The sequence below is a fragment of the Stegodyphus dumicola genome, chromosome X2, assembly GCF_044657685.1.
Source record: "Stegodyphus dumicola isolate Sdum_Otavi_A_Nest chromosome X2, ASM4465768v1".
NCBI classification, from domain to species: Eukaryota; Metazoa; Arthropoda; class Arachnida; order Araneae; family Eresidae; genus Stegodyphus; species Stegodyphus dumicola.
In genome coordinates this window covers 154,297,139-154,321,046 of record NC_140781.1, presented here as the reverse complement: position 1 = coordinate 154,321,046, position 23,908 = coordinate 154,297,139, and the positions used below count along the sequence as shown (strand labels likewise).

The 23,908-nt window shown below is 36.5% G+C and overlaps 1 protein-coding gene across 1 annotated transcript in view; it reads right to left on the bottom strand.

Annotated features, from left to right (window-relative positions):
* LOC118204320 (uncharacterized) overlaps positions 1–23,908 on the bottom strand; it is a 69,689-nt gene that overhangs the window by 10,972 nt on the left and 34,809 nt on the right. Inside the window, exon 4 of the mRNA XM_035376651.2 lies at positions 10,050–10,382. Within this exon, the coding sequence (XP_035232542.1) occupies positions 10,050–10,382 (333 nt within the window). The remainder of the gene's footprint in view (positions 1–10,049; positions 10,383–23,908) is intronic.

Genomic DNA, 23,908 nt, shown 5'->3' with positions numbered 1-23,908 from the left:
TGCTTCAAATGTTCTTTACTTGTGATCTGATGTTTTCGGACCTCTTTTTCAAGGTGGGACCACAAATTTTCGATCACGTTCAAATCAGGAGATTGAGGGGGTGTGTTCAGCTGATTTCGGCAGTGATACAGCAACCATTCTTTGACAGTATTTTGCTGTATGCTTTGGATCATTATCTTGTTGAAATGTGAATTTTGATCCTAGTCCCAATTGAGTAGCACTGTCCTTCAAATTATTTTTCAGTATATCAAGGTAACCCATTTTATCCATTATTCCATTAATAAACACTAGCTTTCCAACTCCCGATGATGCCATACAGCCCCAAACCATTACTGACCCACCTCCATGCTTCACAGTTGGAATTGTGCTTCTTGGATCTAAAGCTGAATTTTTCTTGCGCCATACCATACGATGACCGTCACTGCCAAAAACATTAAATTTACTCTCATCGCTGAAAATAACTTCATTCCAGAATTCTTTAGGCTTTAGAATGTGCTCTTTAGCAAATTTTAATCTGTTAGCTCTATTTATTTTACTAATGAAGGGCTTTTTGAGATCTTTCCTGCCATTATAACCAGCCCTTCTGAGGATTCTGCGCACTGTTTCTGCAGAAACAGATTTACCCACAGTTTCCGAAGTACTTGCGGCAATTTTGGGGGCACTTATTGTAGGATCAATCCTTACCTTGTCCTCTCTGCTGCTGAACTGAGAATTTTCTTCCTGCCTCTCCCTGCTTGGTTTTCCAGCGTACCATCCTTTCTAAATTTTTGAATTATTTTTCTAATACAATTTACACTTCTTCCAAGTATTTCTCCTATTTTTCTCAAAGATTTTCCTTGATTAGACAGATTAATGGCCAGTTTTCTTTCCCCAATCGTCTTTTCTTTCCTATTCTCCATATTTGTCACACAGAAAGGTAGTAAGCACAAATTTGAAATATTTGGATACTAAAAGGTTGTATTTTTGTATAAATCTTAGATACAAATTATTTTTTAAATTTTACTGGTAGTTTTACACAGTCATTTAAGAAGTGTACTCTCAATTTTGTGACTTTCAGAAGTTGAAGATTTTCGTTTAAGTAATATAGTATTTTTTTAACGGAATATTATAACTTATTTTTTGTGTAGTTAAGAAGAAAAATGTATATTTTTTAATGGGACAAAACTAGGAAAACTTGCATAATAATTTCTATTCTTAATAGCCTACAAATTAAGTTAGCATTAAGTGTACCCTCAAATTTGGGACTCACTGTATGCAGGCAATACTCAAGCTATTTCGAAACTTCATATTTTGGGTTTAAATTTACTACAGGTTTAAATTTAATGCATAGTTTTGGTTTAAATTTACTGTTACTTTTTTTACACTTATTTACCGTTACCTCAATTTTATATATAAACTCTACACGCTCAAGACCAAATTCAGTACGAAAATGAATTCATTATCCTTTCTACAAACATTCAGTATTGCTGGTTATTGTCAAAATGAATACTGAAAAAATTAACTTAATTTTTAAATATATACTAATTTTAGAAACTTATGGTAGAAATCAATCTGTTAATATTTCTTCATAAAACTTTATTTACTGCCTTTCGATAGCGAACTTACACTTTCAAATCAAGCAGAGGCGCATTTTTTAAAAATACATTCGAAACACTCATTATCAAATTACATTAAATTATTCGAATCTTACTGTATATTAAACCTTTTGAATTCAAACTATTTCAGCATAGATATTAATTTAGTTTATCTGCCGTCACGAAAGAAGAGATTCTAGGTATAGACTAACAGCTGTATTGAATATGGAAGTTGTTTATAAACAAATTTCTGTAAACTGTGTAAAATTCTTACTATATTCAGCTGTAGATTCTTGGTTTTGCTATATTACCAACTATTCTTGTCCTTATATTTAGTTCAACTTGGTAAAATAATTTTATGGATTTTTTAATTTACAACTTGAAAACTGGCTTCAGCAATTTAGTGATAAAATGTGTTATTCATTCTTTAAATAATACAACTAAGTCAGAAATCTTAGTTGAAGATGTGTGTAGACAGGTTGGATAAATGTATAACAAGCAGTAATATTTGTACTTACAATATAATTTTTCATAATTTAAAAATATGTTTCATTTAATGCGCTCTAATTAAGTTGGTTTCAGGCATCAGTCTCTAGTATATAAATTTAATTTGTACATCTTGCATACTCAGTGTATTTTATTTCTCATGCATAATATTCATTTTCTGGTAATAAATTTGGCAATTTGTTTTAATTTTTAAATACTACACTCATATTCTACGGATACACTTGAATACCATTTGAAAGCTATTAAAAAATAAATAAGAGGTTTTTTCCTTTTCACCGAATAAATTTTTTAGGTACATAATGAAAAGATACAAGCAAGGAACTAGATAACACCAAAAATAGGTAAGAACTGTACAATGAAATGCATCCACCAACAATAGTAGCTAATAAACTAATTAATTGAACCGGAGTAACTACGTGCTTAGTAGCTCATCGAAATCTCCAGTCTCAGGCTCATTAAAATTACGAAAGAAGTGAGAAAAATCTTTTATATTTACTTTGTTAACTGAAATCAAGCTATGGGTTTAAATACGAAGTGAGTTATTACATCTACAGCAGCCGCCCTAAGTCGACCTTTCAAAAATAAAATAAAAGTTAAGACTACTTTGATAATTGTTATAGGTAAAGATTTTGTTAATAAATCATAAATTTGTCAATTAGAACAAACATACTCAATTTTGATATTATACGCATTCACAATATTATAAAAAAATTCAGCTTAATGTCTAAATGCTTCAAATCACCTGAATTATCCTGTTAAGTATACACTTAATGCATGATTGTTTATCTTCAAATATTGTGATCCTATCAATATCAATAATTCAGAAAATTACAGTTCGAGATGCGATAAATACTGAAGTCCTTTTCTTGATTCGATAATGCAGCAGAACCATAATTCTTTTAAATCAAAATTGTAGAAAGCAGTTTTAAGGTCAAAGAAAAATACATTTGAATTTTCTTGGAGTATAATTATAAGAATAAAACATAAGGTATGTATACTAATACCAGGTGAATAGCTATTATTATATTCTGCCCCTTTCTTTTGCATAAAGCCTTAAGCAACAAGACAAAGTTTGCACCTCTCATCTCGTTTTTGTTGTAAAATGAATTTACATAAAATTAATCTTTTCTTTGGTGGTAACTCTTCTAAATTCCAAATATCATTTTATTCAATACTCTGCACTTTTTCATCCTTAGACATCTTCCACAGGTTTTGCTTGTCAGCTGTTAAAGTGAATACATCTTCTTATGATAAGGTTTCACGACTACCCAGCATAGTCTCGTATACTTCTGGCTCGGGATACCTAATTAGAGGTTTCTTTCTCTTTCAGATCTTTCATTTTTCATTTCTAATTATCTCGCACATCTGCATCGCTTATATCTATAACTTTGCTTTCAATTGTACGTCCTATCTCAAAACCTTCAAGAAAAAAGGATTTTTGAAAAGACACTTTCTATCATCATAGCATTCAACCTTTCTTCTTTGGACTCATCATTTCTGGATGCCATCACATATTTTATCATTGGATCCTTTAAATGACTTTTCACTCTAGAATATTCCACAAGTAGCAAAGTAGCATTTTCTTTTACTTACTATCTCCAATTTCGTTCCAAGACAAGCAAGTATCAGCCTACAAGTATCACAACCAAACACGCAAATATTTTTCAAATCACGACTTTTACCATGTTTTAAGCTATAGGCTATAAAGTTCTTAATAGAGCTAATCTTAAAAGAGCAATTATTAGAAATTGTACTCTGAAAATAACCTGTCGTTAATAGGGTAAAATGTACGATCCGCTTGCGAACTGATTCTTTTTACTAAGTGAGTAAACGGTGATTTCACACAACTGATTCTCATAGCTCTTATTAGAAGTATGCTACGGAAGTTTAGTTCCCATTTTAGGAGAGAAGGAATGTTTCTCTTTTAAAATGAGTTTAATTTTTATAATTTCCAAAGCTTTCAAACATAATTCTTCCATAATGTTTTTGCTATTTCTATGTAGAAATGAGGTTCTTAAGAATCTCAAAATTGTATTTGGAAGAAATCAATCTAAAGAGTTAACATTTCGATTGAGTCGATCAAGTACAAATAAAAAAATTGAAGGAGGAGGAATTTTTACAGATTCTATGAATAAAGTTTCACCGTCAGACAGAGAAGTTAACAAGAATCCTGAAAACAAGCTATACGTGATAAATTAAATTAAATATTTTCAATGAAAGGAATGAAATGAAATATTTTCAATGAAAGGAATGAAATGAAATATTTTCAATGAAAGGAATGAAATGAAATATTTTCAATGAAAGTTTAAAAATTATACTTAAATAAATGGAAAAGATTTATAACTCAGTAGATACGAAGTACCACCATAATAATAAAACTGAAAGTGAAGAGTTTTTAGAATAGCTATTCTCAACCGTTGGTACGCGTACCACTGGTGGTACTCAAGAGAACGACAGGTAGTATGCAAAGAAACAAAGCATTTATAACGGTTAAATGAACAAATTAAAACACTTGTAAATTTATGCAATATTGCCTTTATTCAAGGTCTGTAGTTGCTCGTAGACTTTAGCAAAAATAATCCGTTTTTTATTTTCACAATTATTCTTTGAGCCATAGACATAACAAAATTTTTCAAAAATGATGTTTTTAAAAGGAGTAATAGAAACTCATGTTGTATTTAATAGGAAATAAAAATAGATTCCTTTAAAATAAAAGAGTATATCTCATTAATTCTTTTAGAGTTGATCGATTTATTAATCTGTACTTTATGTCGCCCCATTTCCGGGCTCATATGGCTCTTCAATTAGAATAATTTTTTACGTCGTTTTGCTGTCTCTAACAGCAGGTATTTTGTCTTCTTATTGCTTTGTTTTCCTTACTTTTCTACACGATTTGAGAATATCGCCGTTTGTTTTTAAAGAACTCGTAAGATATTGCGCATTTAAATATTTGTGAAAAAATAATAAAACAAACCTATATTTTCAAAATAGGAAAATGGCTAGGATTGACTAAGCGGAAAAGTGATGATTCACAGGTGATGGATCCAAGACAATCTACCAGCTATCTAAATTATTTTTTTCAGGTCAGCCAAAAGTTAACAAGTGTGTTATTTTTGAAAATTTCAGAGTTAGTTCAGAAAGTTCAGAAACTTTAGTTAGAGTTTGAAACTTCAGTTACAGTTCGATCATAGGAAACTTTATGAATTGTTCTTTTTCTTCAATAGATAAAATTTCAAGTACATTTGGACAAAATGGATTTCTAATCTAATTTTCTTTTTCCTGATACTCGGGAAAATACATATTGAAATTATTTATCGATCAAAAACAATGCTTTTTAATGTCGAATTCTTCGTTTATTTTCAAATTATTTTCTCTCAGAAAATTTTCTAAAACTGTTAAAATATTGTTGTCCAATTTTCGAATATTATTTCGATTTTTTTTTTTTTTAGCATTGCTTGTATTTTATTGCTAATGGTAAACAAATTAACACTTTGTACTTGTAATCCTAAATTTAATTCATTTAACTTTCCAAAAATATCAGCTAAATATGCTAACCGCTCCAGCCATAATTCACTAAATAAACAAATTTGCAATTCAAATCTTGAATCACAGAAGAAAATATGAATTTCGGATCGAAGTTCAAAAAGGTGATTTAAAACTTTGCCTCTGGATAACCACTTATTAATGGATCCAAGGCAATGTTTCTCAGAATACTGAAAAGAAACGAAATCTTTTTATAGAAATATAATTAAAGTTATTTATCATTTGGGTTTACTTGGGATGGAGACGAAATGGACCTTTAACCTTAATGTGTTGTTTGCGATGAATTATTATCCAATCAAAGTATGAAATCATCGTTTCTTAAAAGACATCTTGAATCTAAGCATGCCAGTTTAAAGGATAAATCTGAAGAATATTTTAAGAGAAAATTATCGGAGGTCAAAAATACTAAACAAGTAATGAAAGGTTTTTGTTACTTCAAGTGGAAGATAAGCGAATTGCCGAAGAGCATTTATTTTATGAATCTCTTCATGATAGAGCAAATAAAGTTTTCAAAATAATTGATAATTTTATGTCTGAAAATGATATTTCTTGGAATAAGTGCATTGCCATATCTAGTGACGAATTTCGGGTTTTAACAGGGAAACATTCTAGTGTTATTTCACATACACTAAGCGAGACTGAAAATGCAAAATCAAAAAGAAGTGGCCAGAAAGTGATGAAACTCGGCAAAGAGAGAAAAAGCAAATAAGAATAAATGATCTTTATTTCGAAATGAGATACATAATACAGAGTGAGAACAGCGTCAGCTCAGTAGGTTGTAGGTCCATTTTGAACGGCGATACACGAAGCAACACGTCTAGGTAGAGAATCATTGAGGCTAAGGATGGTGTCCTGGGGAATGGCTTCCCATTTCCTGTCAAACATTTGCCACAGTTCTTCTGAACGCGGCAATGGCAGGGTATGCATATGGCGTCCAATCACATTCCAAATGCGTTCGATTGGTGAGGGATCAGGAGAGAACGGTGGCCAGCGAAGTATCTGTACAACTCGCAGAGCACGTTGGCTGCTGCGAGCAGTGTGTCGTTTGACGTTATCCTGCTGATAAAGGGCACTGGGCACTCCCTGAAGGTAGCACTGGGCACTTCTCTGAAGGTAGGCGAGTGTCATCGGCCGCAGCACGTCATCCACTTATCACTGATCTCATTAGTGTCCTGAAAACGAACTAGAGGTGACCTGGAATCGCACGCAATTGCGCCCCAAACCATGATATCGCGTTGTCGCACTGTGGAGCATTCTACAATTGCTGCCGGTTTGGACCTGTCTCCGCGCCACCGCTTGTCGGCAGATGCGTCGATCCACACGGGATCTCAAGCCGTGTGGATCGACGCATCTGCCGACAAGCGGTTCCTTCTCAAGCCGATCACCGTGCCCCTCGTAATATCGTCTGTCTCCTGGAGGTGGTTCCGTTGAAGACGGCCTGGCATTCTCTGCTATTACACGCGTCCTCTAAGACAAGAAAAAATTTTCTACGATGATTTCCCTACAGGAATAACGGCACGAAAGTTGAACATTCTGCATTTTCTTTCCCTTATATCTTCTTCAACGTGCTCTGGATTGCATAATTTTCCGTCCACTGCTTCTTGGTGTTGCATTTTTAATGTCCGGTAGTGTATAAAGAAAGTAGCACCTGAAACTAAATTTACTCACTGCTCCATCCATCATGAAGTTTAGTAGCCAAAACTATCCCCGAAAACATGAAAATCATTTTGAAAGAAGCTGTGAAAATTTTTAATTTTATTAAAAGGAAAGCTTTAAAGTCAAGAATATTTACGATTTTATGCCAAGAGATGGCCAGTGAACAAAAAATCCTTTTGTTACATTCCTTTTGGTTTGGTTTATTTGATTACGGCAAAGCCTCGAGGGCTATCTGCCTAAGGGAAGAGATGCCTTCGTGGCGGACTTTCTATGGAAAACTGGTTCGTATATACGTTACATATGGGAAAAACCACGAAAATGTCCGTTCCTGGAATTCGAACCTCGGACCGAATTACCAGTGTTCAACGAATTAACTGCTCGGCCGCTGGTGGACGTTTTACATTCAGAAGTAAGGTGTCATGTAGAGGCAAAGTTTTAAATACTCTGTTTGAACTTCGATCAGAAAATCACATTTTCCTCAGCAGCTCAAAATTTGAATCTCAAAATTGCTTATTTAGTGACTTATGGATGGCGCGGTTAGAATATTTAGCTGATATTTTTCAAACATTAAATGAATTAAATTTAGGATAAGAACAAAGTGTTAATTTGTTTCCATTGAAGATAAAATAAATGCAATGATATAAAAACTCGAGCTAAAAATTAATTAGAATTGGATAGTAATATTTTAAGCTTTACCACCTTTAGAAAGTTTTCTAACCGAAAATAATTTGAAAATAAAAAGAAAAGAATTAGCAAAGAAAATCATTGTTTTTCACTGCTAAATAATTTCAACATATATTTTGCGGTGGTACTTCGTATTTTACGTATTTTCATTGATAAATAATTTCAACATGAACCTGATGCGTTTCATTATTGAAGGCAATACGTTCCTTGAGCGCATTGGACCACTACTGGAAAGATGGTAAAACCACTAGAAATCTGAGTCGAAATCGTCGACTATGCAATGGTATCATTCTTCATCCTCGCATCCTGAAAAAAGTTCAAAAGCCAGTCATCTGCTGGAAGAGTGATGTTTACCCTATTTTTTTATTTCCATTACTTATTGATTTCAAAGATCCAGGTGACTGAGAGACTACTGAGAAACGCTGAAGAGATTACGACGAGCAGTTAAGGCGGAAACTTTCGGGAAAACTGCGGAATGGGTTGATTCTGCTTCATGATAACGCACGTCCCCATATTGCAAATGTCGTAACGTGGAAGTTGCACACAGACACTCGATCACCCGCAGCACAGCCCTGATCTCTCTTCACGCGATTTTCGCCAAATTCGGCCCTGTTATCTTCAGGGGGCTTTGTTTTCGTCCCTTTAAAAAAGCCCTTGAAAAGTCGACGGTTTCCGTTTGACTGAAAAGTGCAGCAGCCAGTTTCGGGCTTCTTAAGCAGGAGAAAAAGGAGTTTTACCTAACTGGTATATTCAGCTTAGTGAGGCGTGGTATGATTGCCTAAAAGCTCAAGATGATTTTGCATGACTAGCATACCAAGTCTAGACTGTAGAGCCTTCGAACAGAAACTTCTTGATCGTCCCTTATAACTGCTTATCCAGGTAACAAAATTAAACGGCTTTTTTCTTGAACCATGCTCTGTTGTTGTAGCATAAATCAAAGGTTTTTCCATTAGACCAAAGAAGGCTTATTTAGCTACATAAGTAAAAGATACAAGCAAGGAGCTAAATAACATGAAGAGTGTACAAGAAATGCAAATAAAAATGCCACTACCTACAACTACTTGGATTGGATTAACTTGCTGGTTGAAATGAAGTTGTAGAATTAAATGCTGACTGTGCATTTACATACACAACAAAAGAAAACGTAAATTGCCCAAATTCATCAATTATTTGCATTTTACTTTCTGTCATTACCCTTAAACTTTAAAGACATTACACATTAATTAAGAATATAAATTCATATAAGAGACAAAAATATTGTATAACAGGGATTCCCTATGGATTTTGATTTTGACCCCTCTAGAGTCGATGAAATTTTAAAGGAAGCCATTGGTGATCAAGGGGCCAATAGCCGCAATATGCGCCGGCAATTAATCAAGAAAATGAAGATCTTATTGACTACAAAAAATTATTAATAAAAATGATAATTAATTGCTTATTGATACAAAGTTGTATTACGTAGCAAAGAAGAAATCATATAGAGGGGAATCATATAAGGGGAAAATGGACTAAGAGTATTTAATATATTCAAAATATCAATAATACTTTTTCTAAATATATAAATTTTTTATGTGCGCAATATAGAAAAGTTAAAAACAAGAACATAAGAAAACACAGCAAAAAAAAAAAAAAAAAAAAAAAAAAAAAAAAAGGAGAACGAATATTTAGAATGGAAAACAAGAAACAGGCTGAAATTTTTTAGCCGAGGTGATTGAAAAATTCAGCTAGGCAATTTTATGCCAAATATTATAAAACAATTCATGAATATATCAAGGGCAATTATGACATTCATTAAACTCGAACTTATGCCATCCTAGTCTGTGATTTTTTTCCCTTGAAAACTTGTTTTAGTTGCAAAATGAAAAAAATTCAAACATAAATCTAATAAACCATTCTTTCATAACTTTAGTTCATATTCTTAATCTATTTATAAGTTACTTATTTGTAATTATTTGCTTTGTAATTATGTTGTATGTAGTGTATTATAGAGAAAAATGTAAGGAGATCGATGAAGAAAACCATTCTTTTAAAAGAAAGAGATGCAAGAAGTTTTGGAATTCCTGTTGTAGAACAATACAATGTTACCTTATTTTCTGCTAATTCACTTAAAGCGATGTGCAGTGCCGATCCCACCACTGAAGATCCCTGGTTGACATCTGCACCAGCATCGATTAAGTATTTCATCATGTAGTAGTCTGCCTTAAGGACTGCGAAGAAAAGAGGTGGAGGTTTAGCATAATCTGGTGGGAGTTTCACGCTTGCTCCATTCTCTACTAAATATTGAACAGTATTTAAGTTGCCACTTAGGACTGCGTAATGCAAAGGAGTGCGCTGGTCTTCATTGGTCATTGCACTGACGTCTGCTCCATAGGCAATCAATAGCTTAACAGTATCCAGTGCTTCAGGATTACAGCATGCCTAACGAAAAAAAGCTAGTATCATAATTGGGTTAAAAACTAAAAGGTCAAATTAAACAACGCAAAAAATTTAGCTTATTTTGAGGATTTGAGTATTTTTTGTTCCCATAAGAAATAATTATTTTGGATCTAGTTTACACAAATTTCTTTATTCATCATTTTTTATGTGCAAATGAGTATCGTATTTAATCGAAAAAGAGTACCTACTTTTTTTTTCTATATTTTTGTTCTGACATTTCTTATAAACAGTATTTTATAAACAGTTATTTTGATAACTAAAATTGTAGAATGAGAGAAAGGAATTTAATTACCATGCTATGCATAATAATTACACTATTTAAATACTAAATAAAACGCACAGATAATTACCATATGTATAATCTGCAAGACTGCCACTAATTATAGAGCCACGTTTACCACAGCGATTTCAATTTAAGTGTACAATCACTATAATGTTGACTGACATGTCAGAAAACGGCACCATTATTCAATTAAATTCGAAAGGAAAGGAAAAAACTAAAATTCACTTTCTCAAAATTACGGCAAGAAATATTGGTTATATTATCTCCAAATACAAATTTAGTAGAATGTATCAAAATGAGGGAACCCAGAAGTAGGAAGTTTAATTCCGAAAATTGTTTTTTAAAAGGAACTTGAATGTAAATCAGGAAAAAAAAAACTTTTTAAGGGGACTTGAATTTAAATCATGAAAAAGATTTTGAAAGGTATTTGAATTTAAATCATGAATAACAAAAATTCAAACTTTGGAAAAGAAAATGAATAAACCAAGTAATTATCGTCATTGATCGGAAATTATTTGACTTTTCAAGGGGAACAAACCAACTACCGTTCAATGAAGAATAATTAATAAATGCGAAGGTGTTTCGTCTTTTACTCAAGTAAGAATGATGATGCCAAACTGGCAAATTAAGTTAGGCCAAAAATTGTAGTTTAAGTGATTGGAATTTTAGAAAACTAGAGACATTAAAGCCAAATTAGAGTACTAAATAACTCCTTCTGAATGCAGCATTTTCGCTAAGACAATAGATTCTTTAGAAATTCTGAGTGAATAATCAAATTATGTATTAATTTACAAGATACTTGAGTAAAGTGTCCCCCGATACCCTCGCTTTTATGCATGTTAATTCAAAACTATTTTTATAAAACTAATAAACAGCAGTAATCTTAACTGGAACTATGAAACAAAACTCAAAATAATTGAAATAAACATGAGAAACACAAGAAACAAATTAAATAAAAGTTGAAAAATTGAAATATTTATTATAAGAAATAATAAAATGTAAAAATGTATATGAAATACAAAAGGCCAGAATATGAATTAATTAGCTTATGTACTTTCTCTCCAAAAAGTTATTAGTAATACTATCTTAAATCAAATCCAACGTATTAAAAATATTTGCACAGATACGATAGATCTACAGCGCGAAATTATGATCCTTATTAAAACTCTCAAAAATAATCTAATACCTAATTGATTTATTAACCATTGTCCTATAAGAGCAGGCGTTAAATACTCTCTCTGAATCATTTAACTGATAGAGATATGATAATTTGTTCCTAAACCTGAAAAGGCGGTATAAGTTGCATGACTGTCAGTTGGAGAATTTGTATATAGTGTGTAATTACAAAATTTGTATATAATGTAAAATATAATTGTTTTCAGACTTTTTATGCTGTTACTAAAAAAATGAGCCTATTTCCTTCTCTATAGTCTTCCAAATAGCTCGTTGGCAATGAAAATTACTATTTTTCTTCTTTTCTTCCTCGTTCCGCCATGACAATTAGCCAGAAATTAATTTCCATTCACTAGTTAATATATTCAAAATTTTAACAGACGCTTTCACTCACATCAGAACTCCGCAACCACCTCCCTCAAACATACCAAGTTTCTCCCACGTACCAAAAATAGCTTCTCAAATGTTCAACGCCTGTAATAATTCTAAGTATCCCCACTGCCGATAACGGAATTACGGTGTAGTATGGCCTACACCACCCCTTCTGAGTAAGCAACAGAAGAAAACACATTACCCACTAGAAATAACCCACTAGAAATAATCCCACTAGAAAGAACGCCAGTTAATTAATTCATATTCTGGCCTTTTTTATTTCATGTACTTTTCACATTTTATATTTCATTATTTCTTTAAAAAAAAAACTTTTATTCATGAGAATAGTACAAACGATTAGAATTTTTCAAAGTAGCACTTTTTCGCATCTACACTTTGCTGTCAACGAGTTTTCTTCCAGTTTTCGCAAACCTTCAGCAACGCCTGGATCGGAAAGCTGTTTAGCTCCCTCGCGACGGCCTGTTGAACCGCCTCTACCAAGCCGTGATGCTTCCCCTAGAGGGTCGATTTTATTCTTGGGAATAGAAAAAGTTTGGAGGGGGCAAGTCGGGGCTGTAGGGAGATTAGGCAGCGTTGCCACATTGTGCTGGGCAAGATAATCCACTACGAGGAACGTTGCGTGGCTCGGTGTGTTGTCATGGTGCAGCCGCCAATTGTTGGCGATGGCTGGGCGGACGCGAACAATGCGTTTTCGCAGTCTTGTGAGGACTTCCACTTAAAAAACTGAATTAACTGTGTGTCCGGCTGGTACGAACTATTTGTGGAATGACTCTATGTCGGTCAAAAAAGTAAAGGAGCATGGATCTTTTCCTTCGATTTTGCTCATTCGTGCTTCCTTAGGGCGTGTGGAAGAAGGGGTGTGTCATTCTGAGCTCTTCCTCTTGCTCTCCGGGTCGTATTCAAACACCCACGTGTTGTCACCGGTCACTACATTGTCCAAAAAGTCGGGGTCTTCATTCTCATGATGAAAAAGATCCTGGCAGATTGCTTTCCGGTTGGCCTTTTGCTCCTCTGCCAACACTCGCGGCACACACTTCGCGCACACTTTCTTCATGGTTAAGTTTTCTCTTACGGTCTCAAAAACTTCGGTTTGAGGAATGTTCACTTCATCAGCAATCTTTCTGATACTCATCCTACGATCGCTGTTCAGTAAATTTTTCACTCGCGACACAGTTTGGTTGCTCTTGCTGGTCGAAGGGCGTCCGGAGCGGTCGTCGTTTTTCAACTCTTTCCCTACCTTCTCGGAACAGCTTGTGTCACTCAAAAACACCCGATCTACCCGTGGAAGCATGACCGTAGGCCTTCTTAATTATGTCTTTTTTTTTGCCCGTTTTATCAAGCGTTACACAAAATTTGATCGCGTATCGCTGCTCCAGAAAACGCTCCATGATTCTCCGTGACGAGACGTTTCGACAGGGTTTCACAGTACAAGCGACCTGCTCTCTTAAACGGCCGAGAACCGACTGCCGATTTTTCCCAGCGTTCCCAATATCCCCGTTCACTGATTGTGCGCACGAAGAACGCCTCTCGTACGCCCGTTCATTCAGGAAAACACCAGTCCTATTTATTTCAGAACAGACCCTGTATATATATATATATATATATATCTATATATAAAAGTAGAAAGTAGTAAATTAAAAATTGAGAGACCTAGTTGGTTTCAATCTTATATATACTACAAGATGAATGACAAAATTTGCAATCAATAGTGTTACGAAATGTCCGGTGCGGTAAGAATCTTATCGCAGTTTTAGGGTTGCCACATTTAGCGAGAAATCGCCCATTTGGCGACATTTGGCGTTATACCATGGACAGGGGGAGAACCTTCTGGAACGAATTCTTACCGGTTTAGCCCATAATGTTCTCGAACACAAGCCGAAAGCTATATAAACCCTGCTGGTCCGCAGTCAGTTAGAGAGAGTGTGCCTCGTCGAGAGGGCGAGCCAGAGTGCCTCGTCTAGAGTGCAAGTTAGTTAGTATCGAGTTAGTGTCTCGTCTAGCGAGTCAATCCCTGCGGAGTCGATCGAGTTGACAGCCGGGCAGAGAGTGCACCGAAAGAGTCTCGTAGTGTATCGCGGTTAGTGGATCGTCGAGAGAGCGTGTTGAGCTCCGGGAACGACTGAACCGAAGAGTCGGGAACTGTGCTCAGTGAGTCGTCGAGTTCATCGCGAGTTGTAGCGTGGAGAGTCTCGAGAGTACGTGGAGTTCTGAGAACGACCGAGCACAGTCGAGAGCTGTACTTTGGTGCTTTGCAGTGAAGCTGTCTCACCTTTATTGCCTGATAGTGTGAAGGCTGTGGCGCTGATCATCGTGTCAGCGTGTTTATTATAGTAGTTCTTCTACGACTGTAAACGAGATTTTGGAGCTGTCCTGATTAATGGTCAAAGGCACGGGAGTAAATATTACCATCAATACCACTACGACTCACCATCCTGCACAGCACACCATCTACACGGATGGTTCGAAAATTGACGAAAAAGTGGGATGTGCGTTTGTAGTTATGCAACAAGGTACAATAAAAGACCAATGGAAGGGAAAGCTGCGGCAACATAATAGCGTATTTCAGGGAGAAGCAGTGGCGATTGCGCAAGCAATTCGCTACTTGCAATCCCACAACATCCGCAACGCTACTATCAAAACCGACAGCCTCTCATCCCTGTATGCAATAGGAAATCCAGACCATCCTTCCGGCATAATACAAGGTGTCCAAGAAGACCTGCGGAAAAATCCACCTCTCCGTACCAAATTGGAATGGATAAAAGCGCATGCCGGCTACCACGGTTATGAATTGGCAGACCATCTCGCCAAAGAAGCAGCTACAGGACCGACCGATTTACAAATTGACATCCCATGGCCTGTCTCATTCCTGATGAGTTCTCTACGTTTAAAGGCAATTGGGCTATGGCAGCAGACATGGGACAATAGCGAAACTGGGAGACGGGCTCATTACCACATCAGCTACGTGGAAACCACCAGGAACATTGCTAACACGCAACTGGTCAGGTACATTATGGGTCATGGACCATTTCCAGAATATTTCAACAGATTCGGCATAAGCCATACCAGTCAGTGCACCTATGGACAGACTGGCTCTCCGGGGCACTACCTAACACCCTGTCCCCTTACAGAAGAGCTTCACGTCAACTTTCCGTCCACAAATCGACAGGCCTTCTGTAAGTTTTTAACAAAGCAAAGTCACCTGGTCAGAAAAATCGGGCTCCTAATGGGCAAACTGGCAGAACTAAATATGGACCTGTGCCAAACTTAGCCAAACTCACAGACTGCCACAATAGACAAATAGCGATTTAGTGATTGGCACCAGTACCTAATACCTTTGAATAATATTGAATGTGTGTACAACACTGATAGTCCTATTGCATGTATATACAAGTATTATTTAACGAAACTGTATTATGCCAATTATCTGTATCATGTAAACTAACTGAACTGTACAAGGGAATTAGCATTATCTGTTGTAAGGATCTTAAGTTTTACTAACGTTTATTTTATTTTAAATCTTTACTATCACTTCTTATTTTCTACTTCCGGCCAGAATTATAAGCGTGAAGGAGTTTATGCAAAGTTGTCTGGCGAACGCCAAGTATTTAAGTGTGGCCTTTTTGCCAAGCAGAAGAGAGGAAGCCGTGAGTTCGAAGCAGGCCGCTTACCTTAGAAGTTACGCAGTTGCTACTTTGCCTTCCAGGCCAGAGGTTTTAATCCTCTTGATGAATTAAACGTATTGTAGTGTTCACAGTCTCTGTGCTACATACGCTTTCTGTTATTATAAGGCCAATCTTATTCTAAAGTTAAATTAGAGTTTAGTTTTATTTTGATATCTTTTAAGTTAGACCCCGAGTGGAGGGTCATTGTATTCCGAAGTACGGAAGTCATTGTATATAAAGAAAAAATAAAGGGTTTTGTATACCCTTCGTCTGTATCCTGTCTACTTACTACAATTAGTGAACATAGCTTTAGTAAGCTCTCTGTTCTAGTCAGGTCATTGTATGTTTCCGAAGAAGGTTAGAAGAAACATTGAACCTGATAGTGGCGCCCGACGAAGAATAACCATGGCCGAGTTTCAAGAAGAACCTGTGCTGCCTGCAGAAACAGCTCAGAATCCAGAAATGCCAGCTGCCGCCCTGGAAGGATTTGGGTATATTGTCCAGACCATGCGCGCTTCGATGAAACCAGAAGCAACGTTTAATGGAAACTCACAGGTAACCAGTTTTTTGGGAAAATTGGATGACCACTTCATGCTCTACCCCGTGCACGAGTTTCAAAAAGTTACCTTAGCTACCAGTGCTTTGAGGGGCCAAGCGCTTAACTGGTTCAAATGTATCGGCAGAAGTCTCTTGGGTCAAGCAGGAAGTCCCACCTATACCTACGAAAATTTCAAGACTGCCCTACTAAAAGCCTTCCCTGTTGTAAGGGATCGTGCGAAATTAGAAACAGAACTTTTCAGTATATATCAACAAAGAATGGAAAACCTCTCGAGTTTTATTTTAAGAAAAATTCACGTTTTCAAGCTCTTGTATGGAAACCGTCCGCATCCTGAAATAATTCAAGTGATTTTGCCGAGGTTACTACCCCAAGTGCAAGACTTTATTGAATTGAGAAATCCGACTACACTGGAAAAATTATTTGAGCTAGCAATCCAGTTTGAAAGTAGAAGAACGGCGGACGTCGAAAGAAGACGCCAATATCAACAGCGAAACCAATTTGGTACGCCAAGACTACAGCAAACTCAAGCACATGGCTACGGAGAAAAAGCGAATCAGTGGGCAAGGACACCGAGCATTCAAAAACAGCCGGCGAACGTCGACAGTTCAATAGCAACCCAGGAAAAAAGTCTGAAGGCCAGTGGAGAAAGAAGGAAAGCACCGAAAGGAAAAATAATTTAAACTAAAACGGATTTCTGCTGACGAGAGGGTGCGGAAATCCGAAGGCCACGAAAACCCCTCTTCCTACAAGTTAAATACAGTAATGGGGAAAAATTTAACTCTTCCGAAGATTGAAGTCTTGGTAAATAATATCCCGGCCACCGCACTCCTGGATACCGGCGCGCAGTGTTCCTGTGTGGCAGAAGTCTTTTTTAGAAAGTATTTTCGCAAATACCGCATATATAATGCGGATAATACAACAGTATTAGCGGCGCAAGGAGAACAATGTAAGTGCGTAGGTAAAGTACCTTTGTACATCCGTATCAAGGACGAACAAGTAAAGGTGATGTTTTTTATAGTAAAGAATTTGCAAGCACACTTAATACTAGGAATAGACTTTCTTTCAGACGCACAAGCTACACTGGATTTTAATGAAGCGTCTCTTAAGCTGACGATGAAACCAGTGCGTGTAGAAAAGGTTGAACCGCCAAGGTTAAATCTTGATCACCTGCCTAATGACGAGCAAGATAGAATCCGACAAGTGGTAAGTGAATTTGCTTCCTTATTTAGTGATATTCCAGGATTTACCCAGGTTACTAACCATAGTATTGACACCGGAGATGCATTGCCGGTTCGTCAAAAACCATACCGGTATGATAAGAATAAGGAAAAAATTATAGAATGGCATATTACCGATATGCTACGTAAAAAGATCATAACGCCTATCTCAAGTAGTTATGCTAGTCCGGTGGTTTTATGTAAGAAAAATAATGATTATCCTTTGGAACATCCAAAAAGGTGGAGATTCGCTATTGATTACCGTAAATTAAATTCCATAACGAAATATCCGGTATATCCGTTACCGATTATAGAAGAAATTTTAAGGAACATAAAATCAACCAAATTTATGACGACTTTAGACTTAACGAATGGTTATTTTCAAATAGGGATCAGGCCTGAGGAAGTGCCTAAGACTGCTTTTATAACCAAGTCTGGCACTTATGCATTTTTGCGAATGCCGTTTGGCCTTTCAGGCGCCCCAGCAACATTTCAGCGATGCATGGACATTGTGTTAAGACCTGTTCTCGGAAAGTCCACATTTATCTATTTAGACGATATCATTATTACTAGTGATAATCTAGACCAACATGTACAGGATTTAAGACAGGTGTTTTCTTTATTAAATGAGGCCGGTCTAAAAGTTAATGTCGAAAAATGCAAATTAGCAGCCCCTGAATTAAAATATTTAGGTTACAAAATATCGCAAAAAGGGATCGAGACAGATGAATCAAAAATAATCGCTGTACAAAAGTATCCGACTCCAAACACGGCAAAGAAGCTCTCTTCTTTTCTAGGACTTTGTTCATATTATAGGTCCTTTATAAAAGATTTTGCGGCTATCGCTGAGCCATTGTTAAAATTAAAAAGGAAAAAGGCAAGATTCTCGTGGACGGCCGAAGCCAATAGTGCTTTCGAAAAATTAAAACAAGCATTAACGCAAGCCCCTGTGTTGAAATTTCCTGAAAAGGATGAAAATTTAGAAATTTCAGCGGATGCTTCGGATTATGCGGTAGGAGCGGTACTTTCGCAAAATCAGCAGCCAGTTGCATTTTTTAGCCGAACTTTAAATCAAACACAAAGAAACTATTCCGCGACCGAGAGAGAGGCACTTGCAGTTCTGTTAGCAGTGCAAAAGTTCCGAGTCTATTTTGGAAAGGCGCCGATAACAGTATATTCTGATCATGCGGCGGTAACTAGATTGTACTCGGGGAAAAATTTATCCCCAAGGTTAATAAGATGGGCACTCAAGCTGCAAGAATATAATCTGGTAATCAAGCATACCCCCGGAAAGGAAAATATCGTAGCAGATGCCCTGTCACGAATTAAATTAGACGAACAGGGTAATACCGTAAAAGTTGCAATGCTGACAGCGTGTACAATAAATTCCCGAGAAACTGTAATATCCGAACTGGGTAAGGATCCTGAGTTTGGAAGTATTTATGAGTATTTGAAGGATCCTGAAAATTTTAGCCACCAAGATATTGTGGCGATAAGAAATAGGGCGGCCCATTACGAACTAATAGATGGTCTATTATTTTATACAAAAACTACGAATTCCAACAACGAATTTCGACCTGTTATCCCAGCTAGTCTTAGATTAAATATCCTGCAAGAGCTCCATGACAGCCCTTTAGCTTCTCATGCTGGTATTCGAAAAACTACTCAACGCGTACGCGAGGCAGTCTACTTTCCTGAACTGCAAAAGTTAACAAGGGCGTATGTCCAGTCCTGCCCAACATGTCAAGCCGTTAATTATATTAATTTCCGCCCGGCCGGGTTTCTAAATAGTATTAAATCCGAATTTCCAAATGAAATAATCGGCATCGATTTATTGGGCCCTTTCCCAAAAAGTCAGTTAAACAAAAGTCGCTATCTCCTTGTTATAGTTGATCATTTTAGTAAATGGACCGAAATTGTTCCCTTAAAACGAGCCTCCGCGAAATTAGTTACCGATTCTATTTTAAATAAATATATTTTAAAATACGGGGCGCCCCTAAAAGTTATATCGGATAATGGTCCTCAATTTGTAAGTAATATATTTGAAGACATGTGCCAAAAACTGGGCATACGTCATTTAAAAATGGTCCCGTATCGGCCGCAATCAAATATAGCGGAACGGGTCAACAGAAATATAGTGAAAATTATCCGTAGTTATGTTAAAAATTTTCATAAAAGCTGGGATAACTATGTCAATGAATTTGCTTTCGCCCTTAGGACCGCAAAACATGATACAACGGGCAAAACTCCTGCTGAGTTATTTCTAGGCAGAAAGGTTATAACACCGTTAGATAAACTATTTTATGTGCAACAAAGAGCCCCAGAATTTAAAATGGGTGATATAGAAAAACTAATAAAAGAAGCAAAAAAGAATACGGAAGTAGCACAAAGAAAACAAAAATTGTATTATGACTTGAAACGACGGGGAGTAACTTATAAAGTAGGGGATGAAGTACTAAAAATTAAGCATTCACTTTCTTCAGCACCAGAAGATAAAACTGCCAAATTTTTTCCACGCTTTGAAGGACCATATGTTATAGAAAAAATAACTCACGCTGTTGTAGTGTTAAAGGCAAGAAATGGTGAAACCTGTTCCGCAAACATTGACCAGATAAAACCATTCTATGACCGTAATAAAATGCAAATCTTTTCAGATCTTTTGCAGGATCCGGTACGGCAGACACCGCAGGTACAAGTTCCAGAGGTGGGAAAACGACAAGTACAAGGGCAAGCCAATGAGAGACAGAAGCAAGTGAAAAGAAAATTGCCCCGCGGAAAAATTGAAGGTACAAAGAAAAAGAAGCCGTTCCACCGTCCAAAAAACAGAGTTCACGAACACCCCCAGAATGAAGAAGGGAGAAGGACGACGTATGTGGAAAAGACCGAGAGAAAGGACGGCAACTATAACCCGGCTGTGAAACGGAAGATTGACTCATCCGACAGAACTCTCCGCAGCAAAAGTCGCCGAACTGCGGAAGGGCCATCAGCGGCGGAGGAAAAAGTACAAGAAAAATTTGAACGGCCAACAACGAGGTCCAAGCAGGATCACGACAGAAGTTTCCCGGTTCCACCAAGACCAGCTGCCTTCAAACGGCCAAGACCACAAGCAGAGGACAGAAGGAAGATGTTCAAGGGTGGCCGTAGTGGTGAAAAACGGAAGCTTCCAGAGGAAAGCACTGAAGGGCGAGCCCGTACAAGAAGGAGGATCAACCAAGCTACGGTCTGCAGCACCTTTAAAGACTGGGCCCAGAAAAGGATGTCTGAATATTACAAAGATAAGTAAAATTTTATGTTACTTTACAAACTTAAGTTAATCTTTCATTCTTACTGCAAGTGGCAGATTTCAAGAAGTTTTACCTCATGCGAGGTCTACCTTTATCGCCAAAAGGGCGAGAAATGAGTTGTGACCGGTTTTCTTATTATGTTTTTCAATTACTCGCGCGTAAAACTAAAGTTGATGTATAATAGCGTTGTATAAAGACTTAAATATTGTAAAAAGTTATTGTATAAATTTTATTTAAAACATTCTAACAAGAAAGAAGTTTTAGTCTGAAAGACTTTTTGAAATGTAGTATTATTTCAATGTAGAAAGAATTGGCACTTGCTTTGAAAAGAATAGAAGTTAACAATGTACGTACTACTAATGTATGTTTTCAAATGTGTAAAATTAACGGCATCTTGATATGTTCTTGTATACATGTGAACTGTTATTTTGAATGTTTAGAAATACCGTGATATGGTAAAAGTGAAAGTAATGTTAAAAAATTTTTTTATTCGTGTGACTGTAAAGATTAAATCATGGTGAATATGTGTTAAAGGTTGAATGATGTAGTTAGGCTCTCTGACGCTACACTTTAGAGTTAGCCACTTTCAGAATAGTACCTCAGGGTCTAGAGTTGAAATTAGGGTGTGTTAAGAGGTCTCGTATGTTGAATTTTAACACGTTAGTGTTTTGATTGTAGGAGGAAGTGTTGAACACATAGACAGAAACACATTCGTGTTTGGTGTTTTTACAACACATGTCAGAGAGCACGGGGAGAGATAATTAAAATAGTCATGAATGAAATAAGAATGTTAAGAAAAGTATATTCTATATGTTATTTGCAATGTCATTCTGTAACATTTCATTAAACTAGTTTTCCTTCCAGATCTCTGGAAGGAACCAGAATTGAATAAAGCTCCTGTTTTGATGCAGTACAGATGAAAAAGAAAAAAGATTGTTGTATATTCCGGGAGCTGCTATTGTAACAAATTTCTTTCTTTTAAAATTTTCTAGTTTCTAGCTAAGTTATGACTGTAAAAGGTTGGCCTCGCGTTAGTTTCTAGAGCTAAAAGTTTTCAACAAGGTCGTTTTAGACCTCAGTTTCAAACTAATTAACTCTGGCGGGAAGTATGTAAGGATCTTAAGTTTTACTAACGTTTATTTTATTTTAAATCTTTACTATCACTTCTTATTTTCTACTTCCGGCCAGAATTATAAGCGTGAAGGAGTTTATGCAAAGTTGTCTGGCGAACGCCAAGTATTTAAGTGTGGCCTTTTTGCCAAGCAGAAGAGAGGAAGCCGTGAGTTCGAAGCAGGCCGCTTACCTTAGAAGTTACGCAGTTGCTACTTTGCCTTCCAGGCCAGAGGTTTTAATCCTCTTGATGAATTAAACGTATTGTAGTGTTCACAGTCTCTGTGCTACATACGCTTTCTGTTATTATAAGGCCAATCTTATTCTAAAGTTAAATTAGAGTTTAGTTTTATTTTGATATCTTTTAAGTTAGACCCCGAGTGGAGGGTCATTGTATTCCGAAGTACGGAAGTCATTGTATATAAAGAAAAAATAAAGGGTTTTGTATACCCTTCGTCTGTATCCTGTCTACTTACTACAATTAGTGAACATAGCTTTAGTAAGCTCTCTGTTCTAGTCAGGTCATTGTATGTTTCCGAAGAAGGTTAGAAGAAACATTGAACCTGATACTGTATCTGCATATATTTATAGCTTCTGTACCTTATATCATTTATTTCGTATCATCCTGTATCATGCAAACTATTCAACACCCTGTATCATGTATTCTGACATCCGCATATATTATCTCGTATTATCCTGTATCTTGTAACTTATTCATTCAACTTATCATGCGCCTTGTATCAAGTATCCTGGCATTAGCATAAATTTGTATTTCCAGCACCTACTATCATATATCTCGCAAAATCTTAGTTATGTAACTTATTCTGGATCCAGTATCATGTATCCCGGCATCTGCATATATAATCTCGTATCATCTTGTAACATGTAACATATTCTGCACCATGTATCATGTATCTTTGATCTTGGTATCTGCCTATATTAGTATCTTCTACACCTTCTCATCCTCAAGTGTCCGAAGTTGAACTGGTGTTGGTGTATTTAATTATGGGAAAGCACACTAGGGCTATCTGCCTAAGGGGAGGGTTGCCTTCGTGGAGGACTTACTAAGGGAAACTGGCTCGTATACACGTTACACATGGGAAAAACCACGAAAACGCCCATGCAGCCAGTCCCTTCGCGGGATTCGAACATCGGACCGAACTACCAGTATTTAGCGACTTCACCGTTCGGCCGCTGGTGGGCGAAGTTGAACTGGAAGACAGTGATAATATTGTTTGTAAAGATGAAGAAATAAACGAAGTGGTTTGAAATCTTCTGAAAGAAGTGAAGAAATAATTCATGTAAATAAAGTTCCTGATTCTCAAATGCCTGAAGTAGAGATGGGAGAACACGAAAATGCGACAGTAAAGTTGGTAGAAACTGATAGTGAAGTTATGAAGTCGCAGTTAGCGAGTACACTGACTACCAATAAGTATTTGGACACCTGTGATAGAAAAGAAAAACTAACTTTATTCAAAATCAATAGCTATTAGAGCCTCCGCGAGAGGTAATTACAGCGTGGACCCTCCGGGGCATACTTTCCACAAGTCTTTGTATGACAGCTAGTGGTATTTTCTTCCACTCGGCTTGGAGAAGACATAGAAGTTCCTTCACCGATTTTGCACGGGTGGTTCACCCCTGAATTCGGCAATGCAACTCGTCCCAGAGGTTTTCGATAGGTTTCAGGTCTGGACTCTAGGCAGGCCAGTCCACATAGGCCACTTCTTAATCACATAGGCCACTGTCGATTTTGGGTACTTCAGATCGCTAGATATGTCTCTTAAGGATCGGCCACATTTGTGATACCCGATAATTATACCTTTCTCG